At 36.8% G+C, this 23,814-nt stretch overlaps 1 protein-coding gene across 2 annotated transcripts in view; it reads right to left on the bottom strand.

Moving 5' to 3' along the window:
• ETFA (electron transfer flavoprotein subunit alpha) overlaps window positions 1-23,814 on the bottom strand; it is an 82,968-nt gene that overhangs the window by 27,674 nt on the left and 31,480 nt on the right. For both annotated transcript variants that reach the window (XM_047737612.1, XM_047737613.1), the window contains exon 9: window positions 19,919-20,001. In XM_047737612.1, coding sequence (XP_047593568.1) covers window positions 19,919-20,001 — 83 coding nt within the window. The remainder of the gene's footprint in view (window positions 1-19,918; window positions 20,002-23,814) is intronic.

The raw sequence follows: 23,814 nt of genomic DNA on the forward strand, positions 1-23,814 counted from the left end.
ACAGGAACTACCATTAAATATGCCAAGGCTTACAAAGTCATTTGAGCTAAATTCTAGTCATAACATAAACACGTAATTACTAATTAGTGTATTACACTAATTAGTGTAAACACATAAATACTAATTAGTGTCCTAATAATCCAATGAGACAATCAAATATGAGTTATAGAAGTCAGATTTTAATACCTGTTCATGATTTCAAAACAAAACAAAAAAATCTCTTAGCAAACAAGGATTTGTAACTGTAAAAATAGTTAACACATAGAACTTACACTATATGCCCTGGTTGTAAGTGTTTTACATATACTTATTCTATCTTCACAATTTCCCACGAGGGAATAACTATCATCACCATGATATAGTTGAAAAAACTGTGGTACACAGAAGTTAAGTGAAAGTTAAGTTACATAAGCAAGCAATTGTTATATGACACCATTACAGAAAACTTTAAATCTCATAAAATGGATCTACTAAAAAGAGATGGCAAACATCACACCTAATGGTGAAACTTATTAGATATTACTGGAAAATAAGAGACAGGATGTTTATCATGACCACTTCCATGAACAATGTCCAGGGAGCCACAGCTGACGTAATAAGAAAAAAAAAATTAAAAAGGATGAAACAAAATTTCCTTATTCCCAGATGATTTATGTATGTACAACACCCAAGAATCTATAAATAAAAGCAATACATAAACATAAATTACACTCCTATTTGTCTATCTACATTTATACAGGAATTACAAAACTACCTAAATAAATGGAGGAAATAAAACCATGCATCCATAATTTCTTTTTTTTAATTTCTTTTCAGCGTAACAGAATTCATTGTTTTTGCACCACACCCAGTGCTCCATGCAATGCGTGCCCTCCATAATACCCACCACCTGGCTCCCCCAACCTCCCACCCCCCTGTCCCTTCAAAACCCTCAAGTTGTTTTTCAGAGTCCCTAGTCTCTCATGGTTCCATAATTTCTTACTTGGAAGAATTTCTGCTTCTGAGTATTTGCTACAATTTGTCCCTTCCAAATCCAGAAGTCACTAATCAAATAATCTTAAAAAAATTATAACGAACTTGCGTGAGTGCACATTTAAGGTGCTTATGAATCTCAGAGAGACTGCTGTGTCCACTCAGCAGTTGTGTCTCAGCTATTTAACTGACAGGATTGTATCTCAGGCTCACACTGTATAACTGTAAGTAACAAGAACACAAGGAGGTATCTATTTTGAGATTTTTTTTCATCTTGTTGCTTAACTGAAGTCTTTGGACAATGATTCAGAGCATCTATTTCTGGAGTCTCGGGAGCCATGAAGAGAAAACTGCCCAACACCTCTCAGCATCTGAATGTGAGCCCCTTTACCAACTCCTTCCCGTGCACCCTAACTCACCATGTAACTCTCCCAACTCCCGCTATCAAATCTCACCCAGGCAAGTCCTCAATCAGTAAATTATCATTTTTAAATGGTCCTGGTTATTAGCTAAGAATTATTTGCCTTTATCATATATCTTTAACATATTTTTTCATTATCTGTTTACATTACAATTCGTACATGTTTGGAGCAGTACAGAAGAAATATTTGACATTGTCCAGTATCACTGTATTCTGTCCAGAAAGATACTAATAAATTTAATAAGTGTGAAACAACTAAGTAACTGATTTTAAATATTTTATATTATGTTGAAAATCTTGGTTGATTTTTATTATTTAAGGGTTTTGGGTGGACTGGGAATTAGTTATTAATTTTCTCTTTTAAAATAATAAAACAGATTTGGATTTTCATCAACTTTGATTTGATTTTCATCAAATTTGAATTTTCATCAACTACACAATTTCAAAAATCACACTAAATTTGAATAAGATAAACCTACATTTCTAATCAAAACTTCAACTGTGGAGTTTGACAAACTAATTCTAAAACTGCAAGAGAAAGGCAGAGAGCCAAGAACAGCTAAGACAATTGTGGAGAAGAGAGGAGAGGGAAATTGCCCAACCAGGTTAATTTTTTTTATTACAGCTTTAGGTGTAGTACTGGCTCAAGGACAAACAACTGACAGGACAAAACAGAGAGCCCAAAAATAGGCTTGCGCAGGTATATAAACATGTACAAGGTGACTCCAGAGACCAGTGGAGGAGAAAGAGAATGTATAATCAAAGATTAGTTATATGAGGATAAAAGTGAAAACCTACTTCACACCAAACATAAAAACCAAATCAAGTAGATTAAAAGTCAAAATATGAAAAGCAAACTTTACAAGTTTTAGGAAAAAAAGGGAGCTGGGGTGGTTTAGTCAGTTAAGGATCTGCCTTCGACTCAGGTCATAATCCCAGGGTCCTGGGATAGAGCCCTACATCAGGCTCCCTGCTGAGCGGGGAGTCTGCTACCCCCTCTATCCCCCACCCCCCACCCCGCTCATGCTCACTCTCTCTTTCAAAAATAAATAAATAAAATCTTGAAAAATAAAAGTTTTAGGAAAAAAACACAGGTGAATATCGTTATGACCCTGTCTTAGGAAAGATTCCTTAACACACAGATGGCAGATACTAAAAAGGACAAATTAAGTTCAACCACATTAAAATTAAAAGCTGTTTATCAAAAGCCGTAATTTTAAAAAGGGAAAGACAGCCAAAAACTGAAAATTTATGCAACACACATAACCAACAAAAGACTCGTACCCAAAACATATTAAAAACTTCCAAGAACTGATATGAAAAAAATTCAATAGCAAAATGGGCAAAAAGATATGAACAAAAATTCAGAGGGGAAAAAAATCATTAAGAGATATTTGGGATGCCTGGGTGGCTCAGGGTCCTGGGATCAAGACCCACATCAGGCTCCTTGTTCAGCAGAGAGCCTACTTCTCCCTTTCCCTCTGCCTGCCACTCTGCCTACTTGTGACCTCTATCTCTCTGTCAGAAAAATAAAATCTTAAAAAAAAAAAAAAAAAAAAAAAGGAAAAACAACTGTGGTAAATACACATAACATAAAATTTACCATTTTAATCACTGTTAGGAGCAGTTCTGTGGCATTAAGTATACTCACCTTGTTATGCAACCATTACTGCTATCTCCAGAATGGCAAAACTTTAAAAAACCAAAAATACCAAAGTTCAAAGAGGATGGGAGTAAAGGTACGTTTTATTAACTGCTGGTAAATATAAAGAGCTACTGTGGTTGACCCTTCATCAACATCTGGTAAGCTGAACACTTCCTATAATTGAGCAGAGTTACACTCAGGCTTACTTCCCTAGGGAAACACTAACATACAAGGAGACATAAGAATCTTCAAAGCAACATTATTTGTAGCAGCAGGAATTATAAACTACCTAAATAAGCATCCATTATTGGGAAAATGGGTGAAGTGTGACATATTTATTTAATAGGATACCATACATCAATGAAACACAAATGAAGAACTGCTACCTGAATTAAAATGAATGAATCTCACAAACATTAGACTAAAAAACATAAAGAACACATACAGTATGCTGTTGCTGTAAAGTTTTAAAAATGTATACAAAACAATGTAACCTATCAGTGTTTCCCAATTTTTTTATATCATGGAACACAGCATGTGAACGTAGCATGTATGTGGTATCCTGGGCTACGTGAACAAGTCTAGTCACAATAATAATGTTTTATTATGTTCCAAAGACTGAGAGGATCAACATCTTGGCACACCTGTAAATCATGCACAGTACTCAAGTTGAAAAGTTTAGCTATATACTGTTTAGAGAACTGCAGATATATAGTAAAAGTATTGAAATCATCATCAAATTTAGGTAATAGTTACTTTTGAGGGAAAGGAAGGATATATATTAAAGTACACAGGGGCTTTAAACTGTATTATAATATTGTTTCTTAAATTTAGTAGTAAAAACAAAGGTGTATTCTGTATTCTTTATATATATATATATACACACACACATATATGTGAAAGAGAATATACACTATATATATATATATACACACACACATATATATATTTTTGTTTTTTTTTTTTTTAACTAAATAGAAAAAAAGATTAGCCTACCAAGAGACATGAAAACCTAGAGGGAAAAGAGGCTGCTGGATAAACAAAGAGTTTTCCTTTTTAAGATTATAAAACAAGGAGCCAGTAGAGAGGGAGAGGTTCTGAACCCAGAACATGGGGGTAAAAAATGGAATACTGTCCTGAAGGAGGTAGGAAGTAATGAGATCCAAGGATACAGGTAGAGAGATGAGCATTAAATTAGAAAAGGCTCACCTCTTTCTTTGATGTATATAAGTTAAGTTGTATTGTTTTGCTTTTAGAGAGAGGACAGTAAATTGGCTTGTGACGTAGAAGGAAAGATCAGTGCCTAAGAATAAGGGAAAAAGTACTAAATAAGGAGTTTCTAAAATTTGTCCAATTTAAGATAATGCTCATATATACTAACAGAGGACAAAATCAAAATTCAGTTCAGGAGATCTATTTGTGGAGAAGTGAGGCTATGCAATCCATCAGTTTTTCCTGGACAAGTTATTTTCAAAATGTGCTCAGGGCTCTAGTCATTCTGCAGAGGGGCCAATAGAGACTCTTTCAGAAAAATGAGAAAGAAAAGAGCTACGTTAGCAGCACTTGAGGTTACGCCACTCCATTGCAACTCTACTTTTCCTATTATTCATAGGGCTTCCTGACAAGAGTTCACCTGAAGAAGGGTTCTACAACTAACTCACTACTACTCTGAAATTTTATCCTGGAAAAAAAGTCAGAGCAGCAAGCCCCAAACCAAATAATTCTGGCTCCTTATGGAAATGCATTTAAATATCGGGCAATTGGCTGACATTGAGGGAGATTACATATCTAAAAAAAAAAAAAAAACAAAACAAAAAAACGCAGCCTTATGAAACCACTGTCCTATTTATAGTAAGGACATTGTTGAGGATGTTAATAGTGTCCTCTATATAAGGGCTCAAGGGATAAATCTCTCTCTGATCTTGATACCAGGCCAAATTATCCTTCCCATGTGCAGTAAGTTTGTTTTTAACCTTAGGGACACTATAAATCAGGACACTGATCTTATTTCCCAATATGAACAGGCTTTCAGAAAACCTAGTGCCAGATTTGCACACTAGATCTGCAAATGAATAGAATGATACAGAATTTATTTTCTTTAAAACCTCTCTCCCAGTTTTAACATATTTCCAACCTTTGTTTATCTGAGTTTTCTCAAGACCAAACTTTCACCCAGTGACTCCCCTGAAGAGACAAAGGCAGTTTGGTTACTACAGGTATGGGGGGTGGGGGAATAGGAGTAGGAACACTAAGAAGGGTACAGAAGGCCTGCCCAAGACTGAGGTTAAATAAGAAGTGAGAGTTAGGGGCACCTGGGTGGCTCACTGGGTTAAAGCCTCTGCCTTTGGCTCAGGTCATGATCTCAGGGTCCTGGGATCAAGCTTGGCATTGGCTCTCCGCTCAGCAGGAAGCCTGCTTCCCCGGCCCCCTCTGCCTGCCTCTCTGCCTACCTGTGATCTCTGTCTGTCAAATAAATAAATACAATCTTTAAAAAAAAAAAAAAGAAGAAGAAGTGAGAGTTACTCCTTACTACAAACATGAGACTAAAGGTTAAAGACCTATGACAACTAAATGCAATACCTAACCCTAAACTGGATTCTGTATGGAGATGGGACAATACTACAATGAGCATTATGAAACTAAATGAGAAAACTGAATATCCCATTAGAATATGGAAAACAAATTACAATTTAAATTGACGAAGTCCAAATACAGAATGTAAGTGTACTTTGGAGTGTAAGGCAATATTTCTATTCTTAGAAAATACACACTAAAGGGGCACTGGGTGGCTCAGCTGCTTAAGTGTTTGACTCATAATTTTGACTCAGGTCATGATCTCATGTCTTATGGAATTGAGCCCCACGTTGGTCTCCATGCTCAGTGGGGAGTCTGCTTGAGTTTCTCCCTCTCCCCCCACTATGCTTGCTCTCTCTCTCTCAAATAAATAAAAGAAATACACAATTTAAGTATTTAGAGATTAAGATGTTACTGTCATATGTTCAGGGGAAAAAAAAAACCCTGTGTGTCTATGTGTATATACATACACACTGTACTGTTTCTAATTTTCAACTTTTTGTAAGTTTGACATTATTTCCAAATAAAAAGTTAATTAAAAAATAAAGACTAAGGGGCACTTGGGTGGCTCAGTGGGTTAAAGCCTCTGCCTTCAGCTCAGGTCATGATCTCAGGGTCCTGGGATCAAGCCCCGTATCGGGCTCTCTGCTTCCCTCTTCCTCTCTCTTCCTCTTTCTCTCTCTCTCTCTCTGCCTACTTGTGATCTCTGTCAAATAAATCAATAAAATCTTAAAAAAAAAATAAAGACTAATATAGAAGAACTTGTTGTAATAGTAAGCTATAGATTAGTGGTTCCCCATAACTAGGTCTGAATTCTTGCAGGGAACATGAATCCATAAACATACTAAGAACTGTTCTATCTTCTGTATGCATGTATAAACAGTTGTGAATGATACAAATGTATTTAAAAGTATAACTAAACTCATGGCATCTTTTTCCTATTTTCTCAATTGGTAATAAAACTTTTGTGAGGGTAACAAAATTTGCCTTTATGTCCCCTTACTTGAATAGGGAATTTTTACTGTTTTCATCAGAGACAACCACAGTGATGCTTCCCATAGCTATTACCAAATGGCAACAAAATAGAACACAGGATCTTCAAAGAATATAAAGTTGAGAGGAATGTAAATAGCAAAAAATCAAGCTTTAAAAGATTCAAGAGACTTCAATGGTGGAGAACAAAAACCCAAATTTAATAATGACAGTGTTCAGCTTTAAACACAAAGAACAATTCATTATTATTAGACAGGGGAGACATGGTTTAATAGACAATAGAGGTGAAGGAGAAGTTTGGAAGTCCACAAGTGTAATACATGCCAACACTGAGATATGCCTGCCAAAAACCTAATGCAATATTAAGTAGCATTAATTAAAATACTATTTAGGAAGACAATAATCTAATTCTGTACTCATCAGAGTACATGTGAAGTAATGCATTTGATTCTGGCCTTAGGACTCCTACACATGGTCTTGAGGGAACTGCTTGTGTCAGACTAAATAAACCTTCCTGCAGAGAAAAATCATGAAAACTTGTTAAAATACAGACAAGAACTATGTAAATACTTTGGATATCAACCAAGACAGACAGCACTTAAGGCTGAATTCTGTAGGGGAGGGAAGCACAAGATGAATTTAACCTGTACCAGTTCCTCCCTTGGGGCATTTGCAGATTTCTCACAAGGGATAGAAGCCAATCAGAAAGCAGTTGTTTCAGACAGAAACCTGCAGTCTTATTAGTCGAGGAAACACACAATTTGTGGCTGCCACATTTGCTGGAAAGGAAGGAAAAAATTCCAGGAAGAGAACCACACACTCTACATATACACTCTGCTTAAAACTCTGGTGACCCCCATATTAGAGATATGCAAGGTGGCTTCTTAGCTGTCTGGCTAGTACTGAAAGAGAAAACAGTTTGGAGTTTCAGTTTTGTTTTGTGTTTTGTGCTTTAGTTGTATCTGTCCAGAATCAATACCAACTAATTACTGAAGAATTCCTTTATGTGAATGCTTGGCAACAAGAATGGTGCTGAAATAAATACTCAGGATTAAATAACTTTTTTGAATCTCATTATTTATCCTGGAAAAACTGTATTGACCTTTGCACTGATGATGCAAAAAGAACAATAGTGGGTAAAACTACTGTCTGCATTAATCCAGACGCTGCACCAAACTGAACTAGTTGTCACTATATTCTTCAAGGCCACACACTCAATTTAAAAAAAAAAACAAAACTGAAAAATAAAAAGCTAATTTCATTTAAGATTGCTCTTGATGAAGCAGTATAAATTTTTAGTTTTATTAAAAGTTGACCTTTGAGGGGCACCTGGGTGGCTCAGTGGGTTAAGCCGCTGCTTTCGGCTCAGGTCATGATCTCAGAGTCCTGGGATCGAGCCCCGCGTCGGGCTCTCTGCTCAGCAGGGAGCCTGCTTCCTCCTCTCTCTCTGCCTGCCTCTCTGCCTGCTTGTGATCTCTCTGTCAAATAAATAAATAAAATCTTTAAAAAAAAAAAAAAAGTTGACCTTTGAGTATACATGTTCTAGAATTCCATATTATAAACTGTGAAGTACACAAGGTACTTCCACTATACATCAAAGCACAATAACCATCATGAGGAACATCACTTGGGTGATGGTTCAAGTTACAAGCTGAACCAGCCACTTGATAACACTTTAAATTCAAAGAACAAGTGGCAGGTATTTGATGTTTTAGCAGACATTTTATTGAAATGAAATGAGCTTATCAATTCTGAGAAAACAACTTAAAAGCTTTTGTTGCCAATCACAAAATTTGAGCTTCTATTTTTATTTATTTTTAAAGATTTATTTGACAGAGAGACAGCAAGAGAGGGAACACAAGCAGCAGGGAGTGGGAGAGGGAGAAGCATGCCTCCCAAGCAAATCCCAAGACCCTAGAATCATGACCTGAGCCAATGACTGAGCCACCCAGGTGCCCCAAAATTTGAGCTTTTAAGTAATAATTAGAATTCTGTTTTTATTACTATTTTTATCATGTTATGTTAGTCACCATATAGTATGTCATTCGTTTTTGATGTAGTGTTCCAAGATTCATTGTTTCATTATAGCACCAATTCTAAAAAAACTTATATCCATTAACATGAGCTTTAAAGACTCATCTACTGAGATGAGTAGTGATATTAATGAACCTGGCTTTCTGGTATTGATAACACATGTAAACATTTGGGGGATCTGCAAAATTCAGTAAACCTTTACAGCATACTTTGGGGATGATGTGGGTTTAGTTCCAGACCACCATAATCAAGAAAATATTAAAGTATGTCAAATTAATTTTTTGGTTTCCCAGTGCATGCTCACCCTGTACTGTAGTCTATTAAGTGTACAGTAACACTATGTCTAAAAAAATAATGTACATACCTTTATTCAAAAGTCCTTTATTGCTAAAAAGTGCTAACCATCATGTGAGTTTTTCACATCTGGGTGGTAGTTGCTGAAGGCTGGGTGGTTGTGACAATTTCTTAAAATAAGACAACAGCACAGTTTGTCACATCAGGTGATTCTTCCTTTAATGAACATTCTATAGCTGTTTTCTGATTTTATCCACAGTACCAACTTCTATCAAAATTCATTATCAACTAACTCTATGTCATATTCTAAATACTCTGTTGTCAACAATCTTCACAGCATCTTCACCAGGAGTAATTCAATCCCATCTTCAGGCTCCACTCCTAATTCTAGTTCTCTTGCTATTTCTACCACATCTGCAGTTCCTTCCCCTACTCAAGTCTTGAACCCTGCAAAAGTCCTCCATGAGGGCTGGAATCTTCTTCCTCCAAAATCCCATTAATGTCGGTACTAACTCTTCCATGAATCATGAATGTTCTTCATGGCATCTAGAATGGTGAATCCTCTCTGGAAGGCTTTCAATTTACTTTCCCCAGATCCATCAGAAGAATCACTATCTATGGCACTTAGAACCTTACAAAATGTATTTCTTAAATATTAAGACTTGAAAGTCAAAATGAATGACTCCTTGATCCATGGGCTACAGAATGGATGCTTGTGTTAGCACACATGAAAACAACATTCCCCTTGCACATCTCTGTCAAAACCCTTGGGTGACCAGTGCATTGTCAATAAACAGTAATATTTTGAAAGAAATCATTTTTTTCTGAGGTCTCCACGTGAGGCTTAAAATATCCAGTAAACTATATGTAAACAGATGTGCTGTCATCCAGCCCTTCTTGTTCCATTTAGAGAGCACAGGAAGAATAGATTCTGCATAATTTTTAAGGGCCCTAGGATATTCAGAATGGTAAATGAGCATTGGCTTCAACTTAAAGTCACTATCTGCGTTAGCCTGTAACAAGAGAGTCAGCCTGCCCTTAGAAGCTTTAAAGCCAGGCATGGATGTTTCCTCTCCAGCAATGGAAGTCCTAGATGGCATCTTCTTTCAATAAAAGACAGTTTTGTCTATTTTGAAAATCTATTTCGTGTAGCCACTAGATCTAGATAACCTGCTGTAGCTTCTGTATCAGTTCTTGCTGCTTCACCTTGTACTTCTATGTTCTGGAGACAGCTTCCTACCTTAAACTTCATAAATCAACCTCTGCTGGCTTCAAACTTTTCTTCCGCTGATTCTTCACCTTTCAGGCATCATAGAATTGTAGAGATTTACTCTGAAGAGAATTGCTCTGGAGTAAATGGCTTAAAGGAATGTTGTGGCTGTTTTGATCTATCCAGACCATTAAAACTTTCTCCATAAGCAATAAGGCCGTTTCAACTTTCTTATTCATCTGTTTACTGAAGTAGCTCTTTTACTTTCCTAGGAACTCCTATGCATTCAACACTTGGCTAACTGTTGGGCACAAAACGCCTAGCTTTTGCCCTGTCTCAGCTTTCAATATGCCTTCTTCACGAAGCTTAATCATTTCTAGCTTTTGATTTAAAGAGAGAGGATGTGCAATTTTTCCTTTCACTTGAACACTGAAGAGGCCATTGAGGGATTATTAACTGGCCTGATTTCAATATTGTTGTGTCTCAGAAAATAGGGAGACTCGAGGAGAGGGAGATAGATGGGGTAACAGCCAGTCAGTGAAACAGTCAGAGCAACACAACATTCACTGATTAATTGTCTTATATGGGTGAGGTTCATGGTGCCCCCGAATAATTACAATAGTAACATAAAGATCTCTGATCACAGATCACCATAACAAATATAATAATGGAAAACTTGAAACTATTGCAAGAATTACCAAAATGTGACACAGAGACACAAAGTAAGCAAATGCTACTGAAAAAATAGCACTAATAGACTTCCTCAATGCAAGGTTGCCAAAAGCCATTAATTTATTAAAAAAAAAAAAAAAAAAAACCAAACCCATCAGAATATATGTGAAGTGCAATAAAGAGAAGGACAATAAAACAAGATATGTCTTTTTCTAAATGAACAATGTATGATGTATAAGATGATAAAAGATCAATTTGAAGCGCAATACAGACTGATGGATTTTCATATTAAAGTATGAAAAGGTCATTGATATGGTTTCACATTCCACACTGCAAACAACCTTTAAGAAATTACTACTTGTTGGGGCATCTGGGCGGCTCAGTCAGTTACATGTCCAACTTTTGATTTTGGCTCAGGTCATGAGGTCATGAGTTTAATCCTGGGATTAAGCCCCACATCAGGCTCCCTGCTCAGCGGGTAGCCTGCTTATCTCCCTCTCACTTTGCCCCTCGTACTCCTTGCTCTGCCTTTCTCTCTCAAATAAATCAATTTTGGGAAAAATAAAAAAAAAAGAAATTATTACTTGTCAAGTTCTGGATAATGTAAAAGTAAAAGAAAGATATCCACAATTTTCTGAAGAGGCTATTAAAATACTCCTTTCTTCCCAAACATATGTCTATGTAATGGTAGATTTTCTTCATATATTTTAATAAAACTAATAAAAGAAAACATAGTGGAAGCAGAAATAAGAATCTAGTAAATTTTCTATTAAGCTAACTATGAAGATATTTAAATTTTTCTCAATTTGAATTTCTAACACAATGACCCACATAACAAAACTCTTTGAGAGCCTTAGGAATTCTAAGACAAAAAATTTGAGAAGCACTGTACTACACACAGAATAAAACAGGAAAATGTGAAAATAAAATCAAAGGAGATAAACCTCGAAATAACCCAGATTTTGGAATTAGCACACAAGACTTTTAAAGCAGTTACTGTTAAGTATGATCAAGAATGTAGGGGTGCCTGGGTGGTTCAGTGGGTTAAAGCCTCTGCCTTGGGCTCAGGTCATGATCCCAGGGTTCTGGGATCAAGCCCCGCATCGCATCGGGCTCTCTGCTCAGCAGGGAGCCTGCTTCCTCCTCTCTCTCTGCCTGCTTCTCTGTGATCTCAGTTTGTCAAATAGATAAATAAAATCTTTAAAAAAAATGTAAAAGAAAAGTTAACTGCAATGAATACACAAATAAGAAATCTCAACAGAGAAATTAAAATTATAAAAAGAACCAAATGCAAATCTAGAACTGAAAAAAAATGCAAATCTGAACTAAGAAATTCCCTAGGTGGTTTTATTTTTTTTTTTTTAAAGATTTTATTTATTTATTTGACAGACAGAGATCACAAGTAGGCAGAGAGGCAGGCAGAGAGAGAAGGGAAAGCAGGCTCCCCGCTGAGCAGAAAGCCCGATGTGGGGCTCGATCCCAGGATCCTGAGATCATGACCTGAGCCGAAGGCAGAGTCTTAAACCACTGAGCCACCCAGGCGCCCCCCCTAGGTGGTTTTTTTTTTTTTTTAAAGATTTTATTTATTTATTTGACAGAGAGAAATCACAAGTAAGCAGAGAGGCAGGCAGAGAGAGAGGAGGAGGCAGGCTCCCCGCTGAGCAGAAAGCCCGATGCGGGGCTCGAACCCAGGACCTGGGATCATGACCTGAGCCGAAGGCAGCGGCCCAACCCACTGAGCCACCCAGGCACCCCCCCCCCCCAGGTGGTTTTAACAGCAAATTTGAAATTACAGAACAGTCAGTTGTCCTGATGATAGACCAACAGAAATTATTTAAATATGCATTTAAAATATGTGTAACTGGAATTCCAGGGTAAAAGTACAGGTGACACACTGTTCTATAAATGTTCAACAGGCCAAATCTGGACTGCTGCCTGTTTCTGTATATAAAGTTTTACGGTGTAGAAGCCAGGGTCATTCATTTACTTATTTGTCTAGCTGTACATTCTATAGCCCATAGAACAAAAAGTATTTGCCATATTACTCTTTACAGATAAAGTCTGTTAACCCTGGTCTAGATCTTTTATGTTCTTACTGAATTTCTTGGTCTAGTTATTTTATCAATTATTAGGAGAAAGTGTTAAAATCTCCAACTATGACTATGGATTGTTTATTTCTAACTTTAATTCTCTTAGTTTTTGTTTGAAGTTATTTTGAAACTATGTTTTTGGGCAATTCCACAACCATGATTGTTCTGTCTTCCTGAAAATTAATCTTTTTATTATTATGTAATGTCGCTCTTTATCTTTGGTAGTAGTCACTGTCTTAAAGTCTACTTTCTATGATATTAATAAAGGCATTCAGATTTCTTAATTTCTTATGCTTCCTGCTTGCATGGTGTGTCTGTTTCTCTTTATTTCCCCAAAGATTTATTTATTTTTACTTAAATTCAATTAATTATGACGTATTACTGGTTTCCGAGGTAAAGGTCAGTGATAAAGATTTATTTATTTATTTATTTATTTACTTACTTACTTACTTACTTGAGAGAGAGCACGTGTACACAGGGAGGGGCAGACAGAAAGGGAAAGAATCTGAAGCAGACTCCCTGCTGAGCGCACAGAGCCCAGAGCCCAGACACAGGACTTGATTTCACAACCCTGGTATCATGACCTGAGCCAAAATCAAGAGTTGGATGCTTAAGGGACTGAGCCACCCAGGCACCCCTGGTGTTACCTTTTTCTTCCCCTTCCCTTTCAATATATATCTTTTTTATATTTAAAAAGTATTTATTATAGGTGGCACATAGATAAGGTTTTACTTTTTACACATTCTGACAGCGTCTGTTTCGCTGGTTTTTTTTTTTTTTTTTAAGATTTTATTTCTTTAACAGAGAGAGAGCGAGCGCACGCACGCATGCACAAGCGGGCAGAGCAGCTGGGAGAAACAGACTCTCCACCAAGGAGGGAGCCCAAGGCAGGGCTCAACCCCAGGACTCCAGAATCATGACCTGGGGCAAAGGCAGCCTCTTAACTAACTAAGCCACGGAGATGCCCCCAGTCTCTGCTTTTTGACTGCAGCATTTAACTCCTATTTTTCTCTGCTTTTAAGAATGTCTTTTTATCATCCTTTAAACACTTTGATTATGATGTGCCTTGTAGTTTCTGTCATGTTTACTGTTCTTGGGGCTTGCTGAGCTTCTGAGATCTGTAATGTTTATAGGTTTCATCAAATTTAAAAATTTTCTGGCCATTATTTCTCCAAAAAGTTTGGCTATTCCAACTATACACATATTAGGCCTGCTAAAATTGTCCCACGGCTCATGAATGCTCTGTCCATTTTTTTTTCTGTTTTTTTTTTTTTTTTTTTTTTTTTTTTTTCTTATTTTTTCTCTGTGTGTCATTTTGGAGTTTTACTACCATACCTTCAAGTTCACTCTTTTTTCCAGCACTGTCTAATGGCAAATACATTCTTTTCAAGTTCATCAAGATAGGGCATTTACCACATCATGAAATGAGTCTCAATAAATTTTAAGATTGAAATATTACAGAGATATTCTCCAAAATTAAATTACAAATCAGTCACAGAAAGCCCTCTAGGGAAAAAAAAAAACCACAAATATTAAACATTTCTAATTTTATAAATTAGAAAGTATTTTTAAATAAACGATAAAAATATATCAAAATTTGTGGAATAAGCTGAAGCAGTGCTTAGACAGAAATTTATACCTTTAGTATTTATATTAAAAAATAAATAAGGCAACTTGGCCAACTCAGTCAGAAGAGCATGCAACTCTTAATCTCAGGGTCATGAGTTTAAGCCCCACATTGGTAAAGAGATTACTTAAACTTCAAAAAAATTTTTTTAAATAAACAATACAAAATAAATGAAGTTCTACCTTAGGAGCAAGGTAAATCCAAAGTAATTAGAAAGGAGAAAATTAAGAGGAAAAAAAAAGGACAACAAAAACAATTAACAAAGCTAAAATTTGACTCACTGTTGGTGTAGCTGCCATGGGAAACAATTTGGCAGGTCCTCTAAAGGTTAATCAAAGAGTTACTATATGGTCCAGCAAATCCACTTCTAGGTATATATCCAAGAAAAATTAAAATATACGTCCACACAAAAACTTGTAAATGAATATTCATATCTGCATTATTCAGAATAGCCAGTAAATGAAAACAATCCAAATGTCCATCAAATTATGAATGGATATATAAAATGGGGTATAGCCACATAATGGAATACTATAAGCAATAAAAAGTAATACTATGACATGGATAAATCCTGAAAACACTTTGCTAAATTTAAAAAAAAACACAAAAGACCACCTATTATATAATTATTAATATTATGAACTATTAATATGAAATGTCCAGAATAGGCAAATCTATATAGACAGAAAGTAGAATGTTAATTGCCTTGGCCTGGGGAGTTGGGGGAAAAAAACAGGTATGTGTCTTCCGGGGGCAACGAAAATATTCTAACACTAAGTGAGATGATGGTTGTATAACTGTGAATACACTAAAAGCCACCGAATTAAACATTTAATTGGTGAATTGTATGGTACATGAATTGTATCTCAATAAGGCTATCATTCTAAAAAAGTTGGATCACTGAGATTTTTAAAAAATTTTTATAAACTCTTCACTAGAGAGATGAAGAGAAAGTGAACAAAAAAGAGAAGACACAAATTAACTGCAGAAATTAAAGAGGAGCTATCACTCCAGATCTGATAGACAAAAAAAGAAAATAGGGCAGTATTATAAACACCTTTATCCAATACATTTGACAACTTAGAAGAATTGGACAAATTCGCTGAAACATATCACTTAGCCGAACACTCTCAAAATAAAATAGAAAATCTGAATAGCCCTAAAACCATTAAAGAACTTGTGTTAACTGTGAAACACTCCACCAAAGAAAACTCCAGGCCAAAATGGCATCACTGGTGAATTCTATCACATTTAAGACAAAACAAAAAACAAAACAAAAATACCAATCCTACACAAACCACTCAGAAAATAGAGCAGTAGGGAACATCTTTCTGGAGCCAGAGTAATGTTGATACCAAAATTAACAAATATTTTTTAAAAGAAAGTTATGGATTATTTTGATCAAGACAGACCCCAAAATCCTTAACACAATACCAATCAATCAAAACCAGCAATATATTAAAAAGATATCATGATCAAGTAGGGTTTATCACAGTAACTCAAAGTGCTTTAATATTCAAAAATCAAACAATGTAATTCATCATATTAACAAAATAAAGGAGAAAAAACAAGATCATTTCAGTAAATGTAGAAAAATATTTGACAAAATTCAACAACCATTCATGGTAACAACTCTCAACAAAATGGAACAGAAGGTAAATTCCTCAACTCCATACCATTAAGAAAACAAAAAGGCAAGGCTTAGCTTGCGAGAAGTCTGTGCAAAACATATCTGACAAAAAGCTCATATATTATAACTAGTTATTACAGAAGTAATTATATACATATTTTATACACACACACACACACACACACACACACACACACACACACACACGTCACATGCCAGTAACAAAAAGACAAGCAATAAGAAAGGGCCAAAGAATTAAACAGACACTTCTTGAGGAAAACATGTGAATCCCCAAAACACAGCAATGTTCATCATCATTTAGATATCAGGCAAATGCAAATTAAAACCACAATAATGTACCACTACATATTCACCGTTCAACAGCTAAAACACCAAATGTTGGTAAAAATGAGGAGCAACTGGAACCCAAATACATAGTTGGTGGAATGTAAAATTGTACTTTGGGAAGAAATTATCCAGACAGGAGTATCAGAGTCCAAGCAAAGCGGGGAGGGTATCTATATGAAAGGACTGTTCAGTGCAGAGTATCGGAGTGGGGCAAGGAGGGCATCTGTGCAGGGCAAGGTCCAGGTTGTTCAGCAGGAAAAGGGCATTACAAACGGGGAAAGGGAGAGAACTAGAATTGATCCTGCGGTATTGGACTGGAATTGGCAGTATTGGAGTAAACTACGTTTTTCAATAATATATGGAATAGAGACTGATAGAGAAATACAGATGTAAATGTCTATTTATGTGCCTACACATACACATAGCTACACACATTCCCCAGCTTTTCTCATTGAGAGGTCCTGGGAATAACAACATCCCAATAGCAACGAAAGCAGCTAACATCCAGCTGTTGGCTGCTAAATACTCTTCTTCACTAAAACGAACCAGGGCTCTTTAGAGGAAAGATGGATTCCAGGACTGAGACAAGAAAAGTACAAAATGAGCCTGAACATAGTGTTCTGTTAGAAAGTAAGAAAGCGCTCAGAGAAAAATGGGAACACGTCAAAAAAGACACAGAAGCCACCTTTAAGAGGTTCTCACTGGCCAAATGTGGGACAATTTGTACAATAATGATGATGATGGATTTTCACCCACTTGGTGGTAAAATGGGAATCAAAAGTCCATACTGATATAAATATATGAATTGAAAGTCTAAGGAAAATTGGAATGTTCACATCATTTCAAAGTATCTCTTCATAAAACACTTACTAATTACAAAGGGAAAAGTGACTGTATAGCAGAGAAATTTCACAGATTTCACCTTAATGAAAAGATCAAAGTGCAAATCATTGGTAACAAGACAAAATGAAATTGTGTACCACCTGATAGGATGAAATACCACTTCTGTGATAATCCTGTCAAAGATACATAAACTAAATTGTATTGTGAGGAAATAAGACAAACCTAATTTGAGGGACATTCTACTCTTCAAAATGGCTATCCTATAATCTTCAGAAATGCCAAGGTCAAGAAAAATCAAGGTAAGACAGGAATTGTTTAAGATGGAAGGATACATGACAATTACAGGCATCATGTGATTCTGAGCTAAAGCCTTTTCCTATAAAGGACATTACTGGACAATAGGCAAAACCTGAATGGGATCTGATGATAAGATGGAATTAATGTATCAACAGTAATGTCTTGATTTTAAAAGCTGTATGGTGGTTATATGGGAGAATGTTCTACATAACATATCTGGGAATGATGGAGTATCATCTCAGCAACTTACTTTCAAATGGCCCACAAAAATAAAGGTTTTTGGTCTGTATTTGAAAGTTTTCTATACACTTGAGATTGTTCCAAAAAGGTTTTTGGGGGATATTTCTAGGAGAGAGAAAGAGCACACACGCAGGCATGAGCAGAGAAGGGAAGGGCAGAGGGAGGGGGAGAGAATCTTAAGATGGCTCCATGCTCAGGGAAGAGCACAATGAGGTCCTTGATCTCACTACCCTGAGATCATCCTGTGCCAAAACCAAGAGCCATATATTTAAACTGAGTCACCTAGGCACCCCTAGATTGTTTCAAAAGTTTTAAAGCTTAAACACATGTGAGCATAAACACAATTAAATATGTATATATGTGACCAGGCCTGACTCAGAGTTAATGAAGCAGAATCTCTGGGGATTGTATGATTTATGTTCAAGAAAGTCTTTGAAGTAGTCAATATATTTAAATTCCTTATGAAACAACTAAAATAATTATATATTCATAATGGCAATGTTGAAGAAAGGTGACTGACTGTATGACATTTATTTTCAATGCAGATAAAGATGCCACTGGTCATTCCATCATTCAGATGGTCTAATTAACAAGTGCTGCCTTTCAAACTAAATAAAAGTCTGTCTGCCACCTCAGCGCATTCTGAATTTCTTGTAGAAGTATTATTAATTAGGAACGTTGTGCGTCTGATCTTTTGTAAATTTAAGCCTGAAGATGTCTACCCATGTAATGTGTAATGTGAACAATCATTAGATACGGTTAGTGACTTTTTTTAAGATTTTATTTATTTATCTGACAGAAAGAGAGAGAGACAGCAAGAGAGGGAAGACAAGCAAAGGAAGTGGGAGACAGAGAAGCAGGCTTCCCCCTGAGCAGGGAGCCCGATATGGGGCTCAATCCCAGGACCCTAGGATCATAACCTGAGCTGAAGGCAGATGCTTAACAACTGAGCCACCTAGGCGCCCATGACTGAACTTTTAAACCAAAGTATTTATTTTCTAAGTCTGGGATAGGCTTAACTGAAAATTATTCTAGTATCACTTATCTATATGGATCATAATTTTCTGAATTTCATGCAGCTAGACAAAATAAAAGAGAGAAGGTAGTTGTACAGGATGAGACTATTATTCATAGCTCCTGATTTCAAGATTCTGTGTTCATTAATGCAGTTTTTATTAATAGTAAATAGGCTTTACGGTAAATAAATGTCAACATGAACTTATAAAATCCACTTACTAATAAAATGTTATTTTCACCAATTTTATATTTAGTGTGCAATCTGAATATTTTTTAAGATTTTTATGTGAGTGCCGCTGGGGTGGCTCAGTTTTTAAGTGTCTGACTTTGGCTCAGGTCATGATCCCAGGGTCCTGGAATCGAGCCCCACATCCAGCTCCCTGCTCAGTGGGAAGCCTGCTTCACCCTCTCAACCACTCCCTCTGCTTGTGTTCCCTCTCTCACGGTTTCTCTCTGTGTCAAATAAAGAAATAAAATCTTAAAAAAAAAAAAAAAGATTTGACGTGAATCTGACAGTGTTCCACTGCTTTAAAAAAATCCAAAAGACGCTGGAATTTTTTTTTCTTTTTTTTTTTTTTTAAAGAGAGGGAGAGATAGGGAATGGCAGAGAGAGAGGGAGAGAGAGAATCAAGCAGACTCCAGGTCCAGCACAGAGCCTGACATGGGGCTTGAACTCACAACCCTGAGATCATGGCCTGAGCTGAAATCAAGAGTCAGACACTTAATCGACTGAGCCACCCAGGCACCCCAGACTGGAATTTAAATAAAAACTTTTAAAAAAAATCCGAGAGACAATGCCAGATTTAAGAACTGCTAAGCATTTTACTGAGACCAAGAAATCCACAGACCTTGTGAAGACATGTTCCCCACTGTAATGGTTAACTGCTTAGATAACACTGAAAGGTTATCTGAGATGGTTATTCAACAAATACAGATATATACACACAGATATATACACAAACTTTTTATCCCCACAGAATTTTGCATTGCATATTTTATTGCAATACTCACTGGTGCTACTATTTTCCCCGTCTGTCCAACTTGCATGTCATTGGGAACAAAGCCAGCATCAACAGCAGCACGAGAAGCACCAACTAAAGGAGAAACATATTTGTCATTTTTTTTAAGCTCTATTCATCAGCTATTTGGGATATTCACTAATAACTGTATAAAAAGACACCGAGGGCACCTGGGTGGCTCATTGGGGTAAACCTCTGCCTTTGGCTCAGGTCATGATCTCAGGGTCCTGGGATTGAGCCCCACATTGGGCTCTCTGCTCAGGAGGGAGCCTGCTTCCCCCTCTCTGCCTCCTTCTCTGCCTACTTGTGATCTCTCTGTCAAATAAATAAATAAAAATCTTAAAAAAAAAAAAACAAAAGACACCAATAAATACACTTACAAATTTATTTTATAAAGGCCTTGTTTGTAAAAAAAAAAAAAAAAAAAAAAAAAATCCCCTTATCAATGATCAAGAATTCTAAAAGAAAGTACTAGAGTTTTATTCACAAAACTTCAAGAAATGCCTTCTACTTATACCCAAGGATTTAAAAGTTTAAATTTGGCTGAAGTCCTCTGCTTGCTTGATCAAAAAGGCATCTAGGCATTCATAAAACATACATTATATGTAATCTGTTTGGCACGCCATTATATAATGTCCCTTTATGCAATAACTTCACAATTTTTGATATTATCTGTGATCAGATAAAGACAAGTTATACATAACACAAGATAAGTTTTAACCTATCTAAAAAAAAAATGAGAAGCTAAGTAGCCTTTCATCCTCCTTCAGCAGATGTCAACAAGGAGCCCTGTACCTGGAGTGAAGTCACCCCTCTCACAGCAGGGGTCGAGAATGAGTCTTAGGTCTTCTTCATCTTCATCTAGAGAGGACAAAAGGAAGCCACAGACAATACTCACTACCTCCTAACGCACACAGTCTTGACACTACCGGAGTGAGGACTGGTCACATACTGCCCTTTACTTACTTAAGTCACTACAACAAGGTCCAGACTCAAAAGTTATCCTTCATAATTTACAAACTAATCTCCATAAAGCCCTGCATACTCCCTAATCTACACCCATCTTCCCCTTTGTCTAGATGCTCCCTGAAGACAATGATTCCCCTGCAGTCCCTTCTAGCAGATGCTGCTCTGTCTGCCACCATCTTCATACCACTGGTCCTGGAGGTGGGACTCCTCACGGACACCTTCAGAAAGTTCTCCCTCCTTCCTCCTTAAAAGTCTTCAGCTTTGAATCTCACATCACCAGATCATGTCACCCATTTATTGCTGTGCTGGCTATTAACCACAAATCCATTACCCTTCATTTTCTCAATGATTTTTAGCTTCTGGGCCATTGCCACTTTCTCCAATATTAGTCTTAATTCTCAAAGATCTCAACACCTGGCCTCTTGGCTCCTTAAACTCTTCTCCAATCATCTGGGTCCTCAGCCACACCCGTGGTCATATCCCCAACCTTTCCATTATCAATATCCTTTGACAATCTCAATCTCCAAAGTCTCTTTGTGACCTACTCTTTCTAGCTGACTCCCTTCGCACCCAGCTCTAACAATCCTCTGACCTCACTGGGATCCACATTTCTATTTGCTGACCCTCTCTCCCCTAAGTTGTCTCCTCTTTAACCTAGCTTAAATTCTATGATCAATGATTCTAATCACTTCATTGCATATGCCTTCAATCTCCTTGCCTTGGAGATCACACTCAACTGGAAAAAACTCCATCTCCAGTTAACAGATTAACAGTTAAACAGTTAACAGATAAACAACCTCTCTACATTTTCCATACCTGTCCCCCTGTAGTTCAGCATAACTGGAGAAAAACACCAACACTAAACTGTGTGCACTGGGTTTTACTTTAAATAAATAGACCTGAATTCTCTGCTTCCTAAACTATAACTCTGTATCTTTTCTTCTCTCATTAAATGTCCAAAATCTTTACCATCCTCACTCTCAGCCAATGACTTTGTTTCCTATTTCACTTAAGAAACTGATATAATCACAAGTAAACTTCCATATGCTCCAACTAACATATACCCATCAACCTACGGTTGTGTCCATATACTTTTTTGCCTACTTAAGATACCACTCCAGATGTCTCCCCTCCCTCTCCTGCATGATTAATTTTCCCCTCTCAACTGGAGCATTCCCATCAGCATAGAAGCATGCTATTATTTGTTCCTTCTTTAAAATATTCCCCTGCCAAATACTGTTCATTTCTCTGCTTTCCCATATAGCAAAATCTCTCTAAAGATTTGTCTGTATTGATTCCAGTTCCAGGCCTCCCAATCTATTTCTAAAAACTTTATTAAAACATAACACACGTACAAAAATGCATGCAAATTACAAATGTACTGTTCAATGGTTTATCATAAAGTCAATGTAGTCATGTAGACACCATTTTGGATCATTCTTTAAAATCCATTCCACTCAGGTTTTTGTCCCCACTACTCCACAAAAAATGCTCAGTCACCAATGACCTCTAAATGGCTAAATTAGTCACCCTCAGTCCTCATTTTCCTTGACCTATTACAATACCTGACTAAAACACTTCACTGGATTCCAAAACATCACACTCTCTGTCCTGGTTTTGTTGCCTTACTTACCACTCCTTTTGGTCTTTCTCTCCTTCTCCCCTGCCTTTTAATCTTACAGTGTCTAGGGCTTAGTCCTGGGACCTCTTTTTTATCTACACTCACTCCCTTGGTGATATCATCCAGTTTCATGGCTTTAAATACCATCTAAACGCAACTGATTACCAAATTTATACTCCAACCCAAACTTCTCCAATGAACTCCACATTCCTATACCAACAGTTTAATTGAAATTTCTACTTGTTTCTTCATTGTTAGCTCAAAACTTAATATGCCCAAAATGGAATTCCTGATCTCTCCCTGGAAACTGTGCCATTTGGAGTCTTCACTGTCTCAGCTAATGGTAACTTCATCCTACCACCTGCCAGATAAAAACTCTCATAATATATATATCTAATCTGTCAAGAAATCCCAGTTTCTTTACCTTCAACTATATATCCTAACTTCTATATCTATAGAATAGATATAGATATATCTATCTATATCTAACTTCTATCCTAACTATATATCCCCACATCTACTGCTACTAACCTGATCGAAACCACCAGTATCTCTCACCTGAATGATTAAAATAGCCTCCTAACTGGGATTAAGAGGGATCTTAATGCACTTATTCCCCTACACATACCTGTGCTCAAAACTGTAGCTAGAGTGTCCAGTCATGTGACTCTTCTACTCAAACCTTTCAATGGTTTCCTATTTCATCAAGAAAAAAAGCAATCTCTTTACTAAAGCACATAAAGCCCTATGTGTACTGGTCTATTACTCCCCATCTTATCTCTTACTACTCTCCCTTTTTGCACTTTCCATTCCAGCCACACTGGCCTCCTTGCAATTTGTCACATAAACCAGACATGCTTCTCCCTTAGCTGGACCCTTTGTACTTTACCTATCCCTTTACCTGAAACATTCTCTTTCTCAGATCTCCTCATGGCTTGCTCCTTCACTTCTATCAAACCTTTGTTCAGGGATGCCTGGGTGACTCAGTCATTAAGCATCCACTTCTTGTTCAGGTCATGATCCCAGGGTCCTGGGATGGAGCCCTGCATTGGGCTCCCTGTTCAGCAGGAAGTCTGCTTCTCCCCTCTCCCACTCCCCCTGCTTGTGTTCCCTCTCTATCTCTCTCCCTGCCAAATAAATAAAATCTTACAAAAACAACAAAAAAAACACCTTTGTTCAGATGTCTCCTTATTAAGGCCTCCTCTGACCATCTTACTTAAAACTGACATCTTTCCTCTCTAAACTCCTCCTCCTTTTCATAGCATTTATTATCCTCTAACATATTATTATATGCTAAT

Source organism: Lutra lutra, chromosome 7 (assembly GCF_902655055.1).
Source record: "Lutra lutra chromosome 7, mLutLut1.2, whole genome shotgun sequence".
Taxonomy (NCBI): Eukaryota; Metazoa; Chordata; class Mammalia; order Carnivora; family Mustelidae; genus Lutra; species Lutra lutra.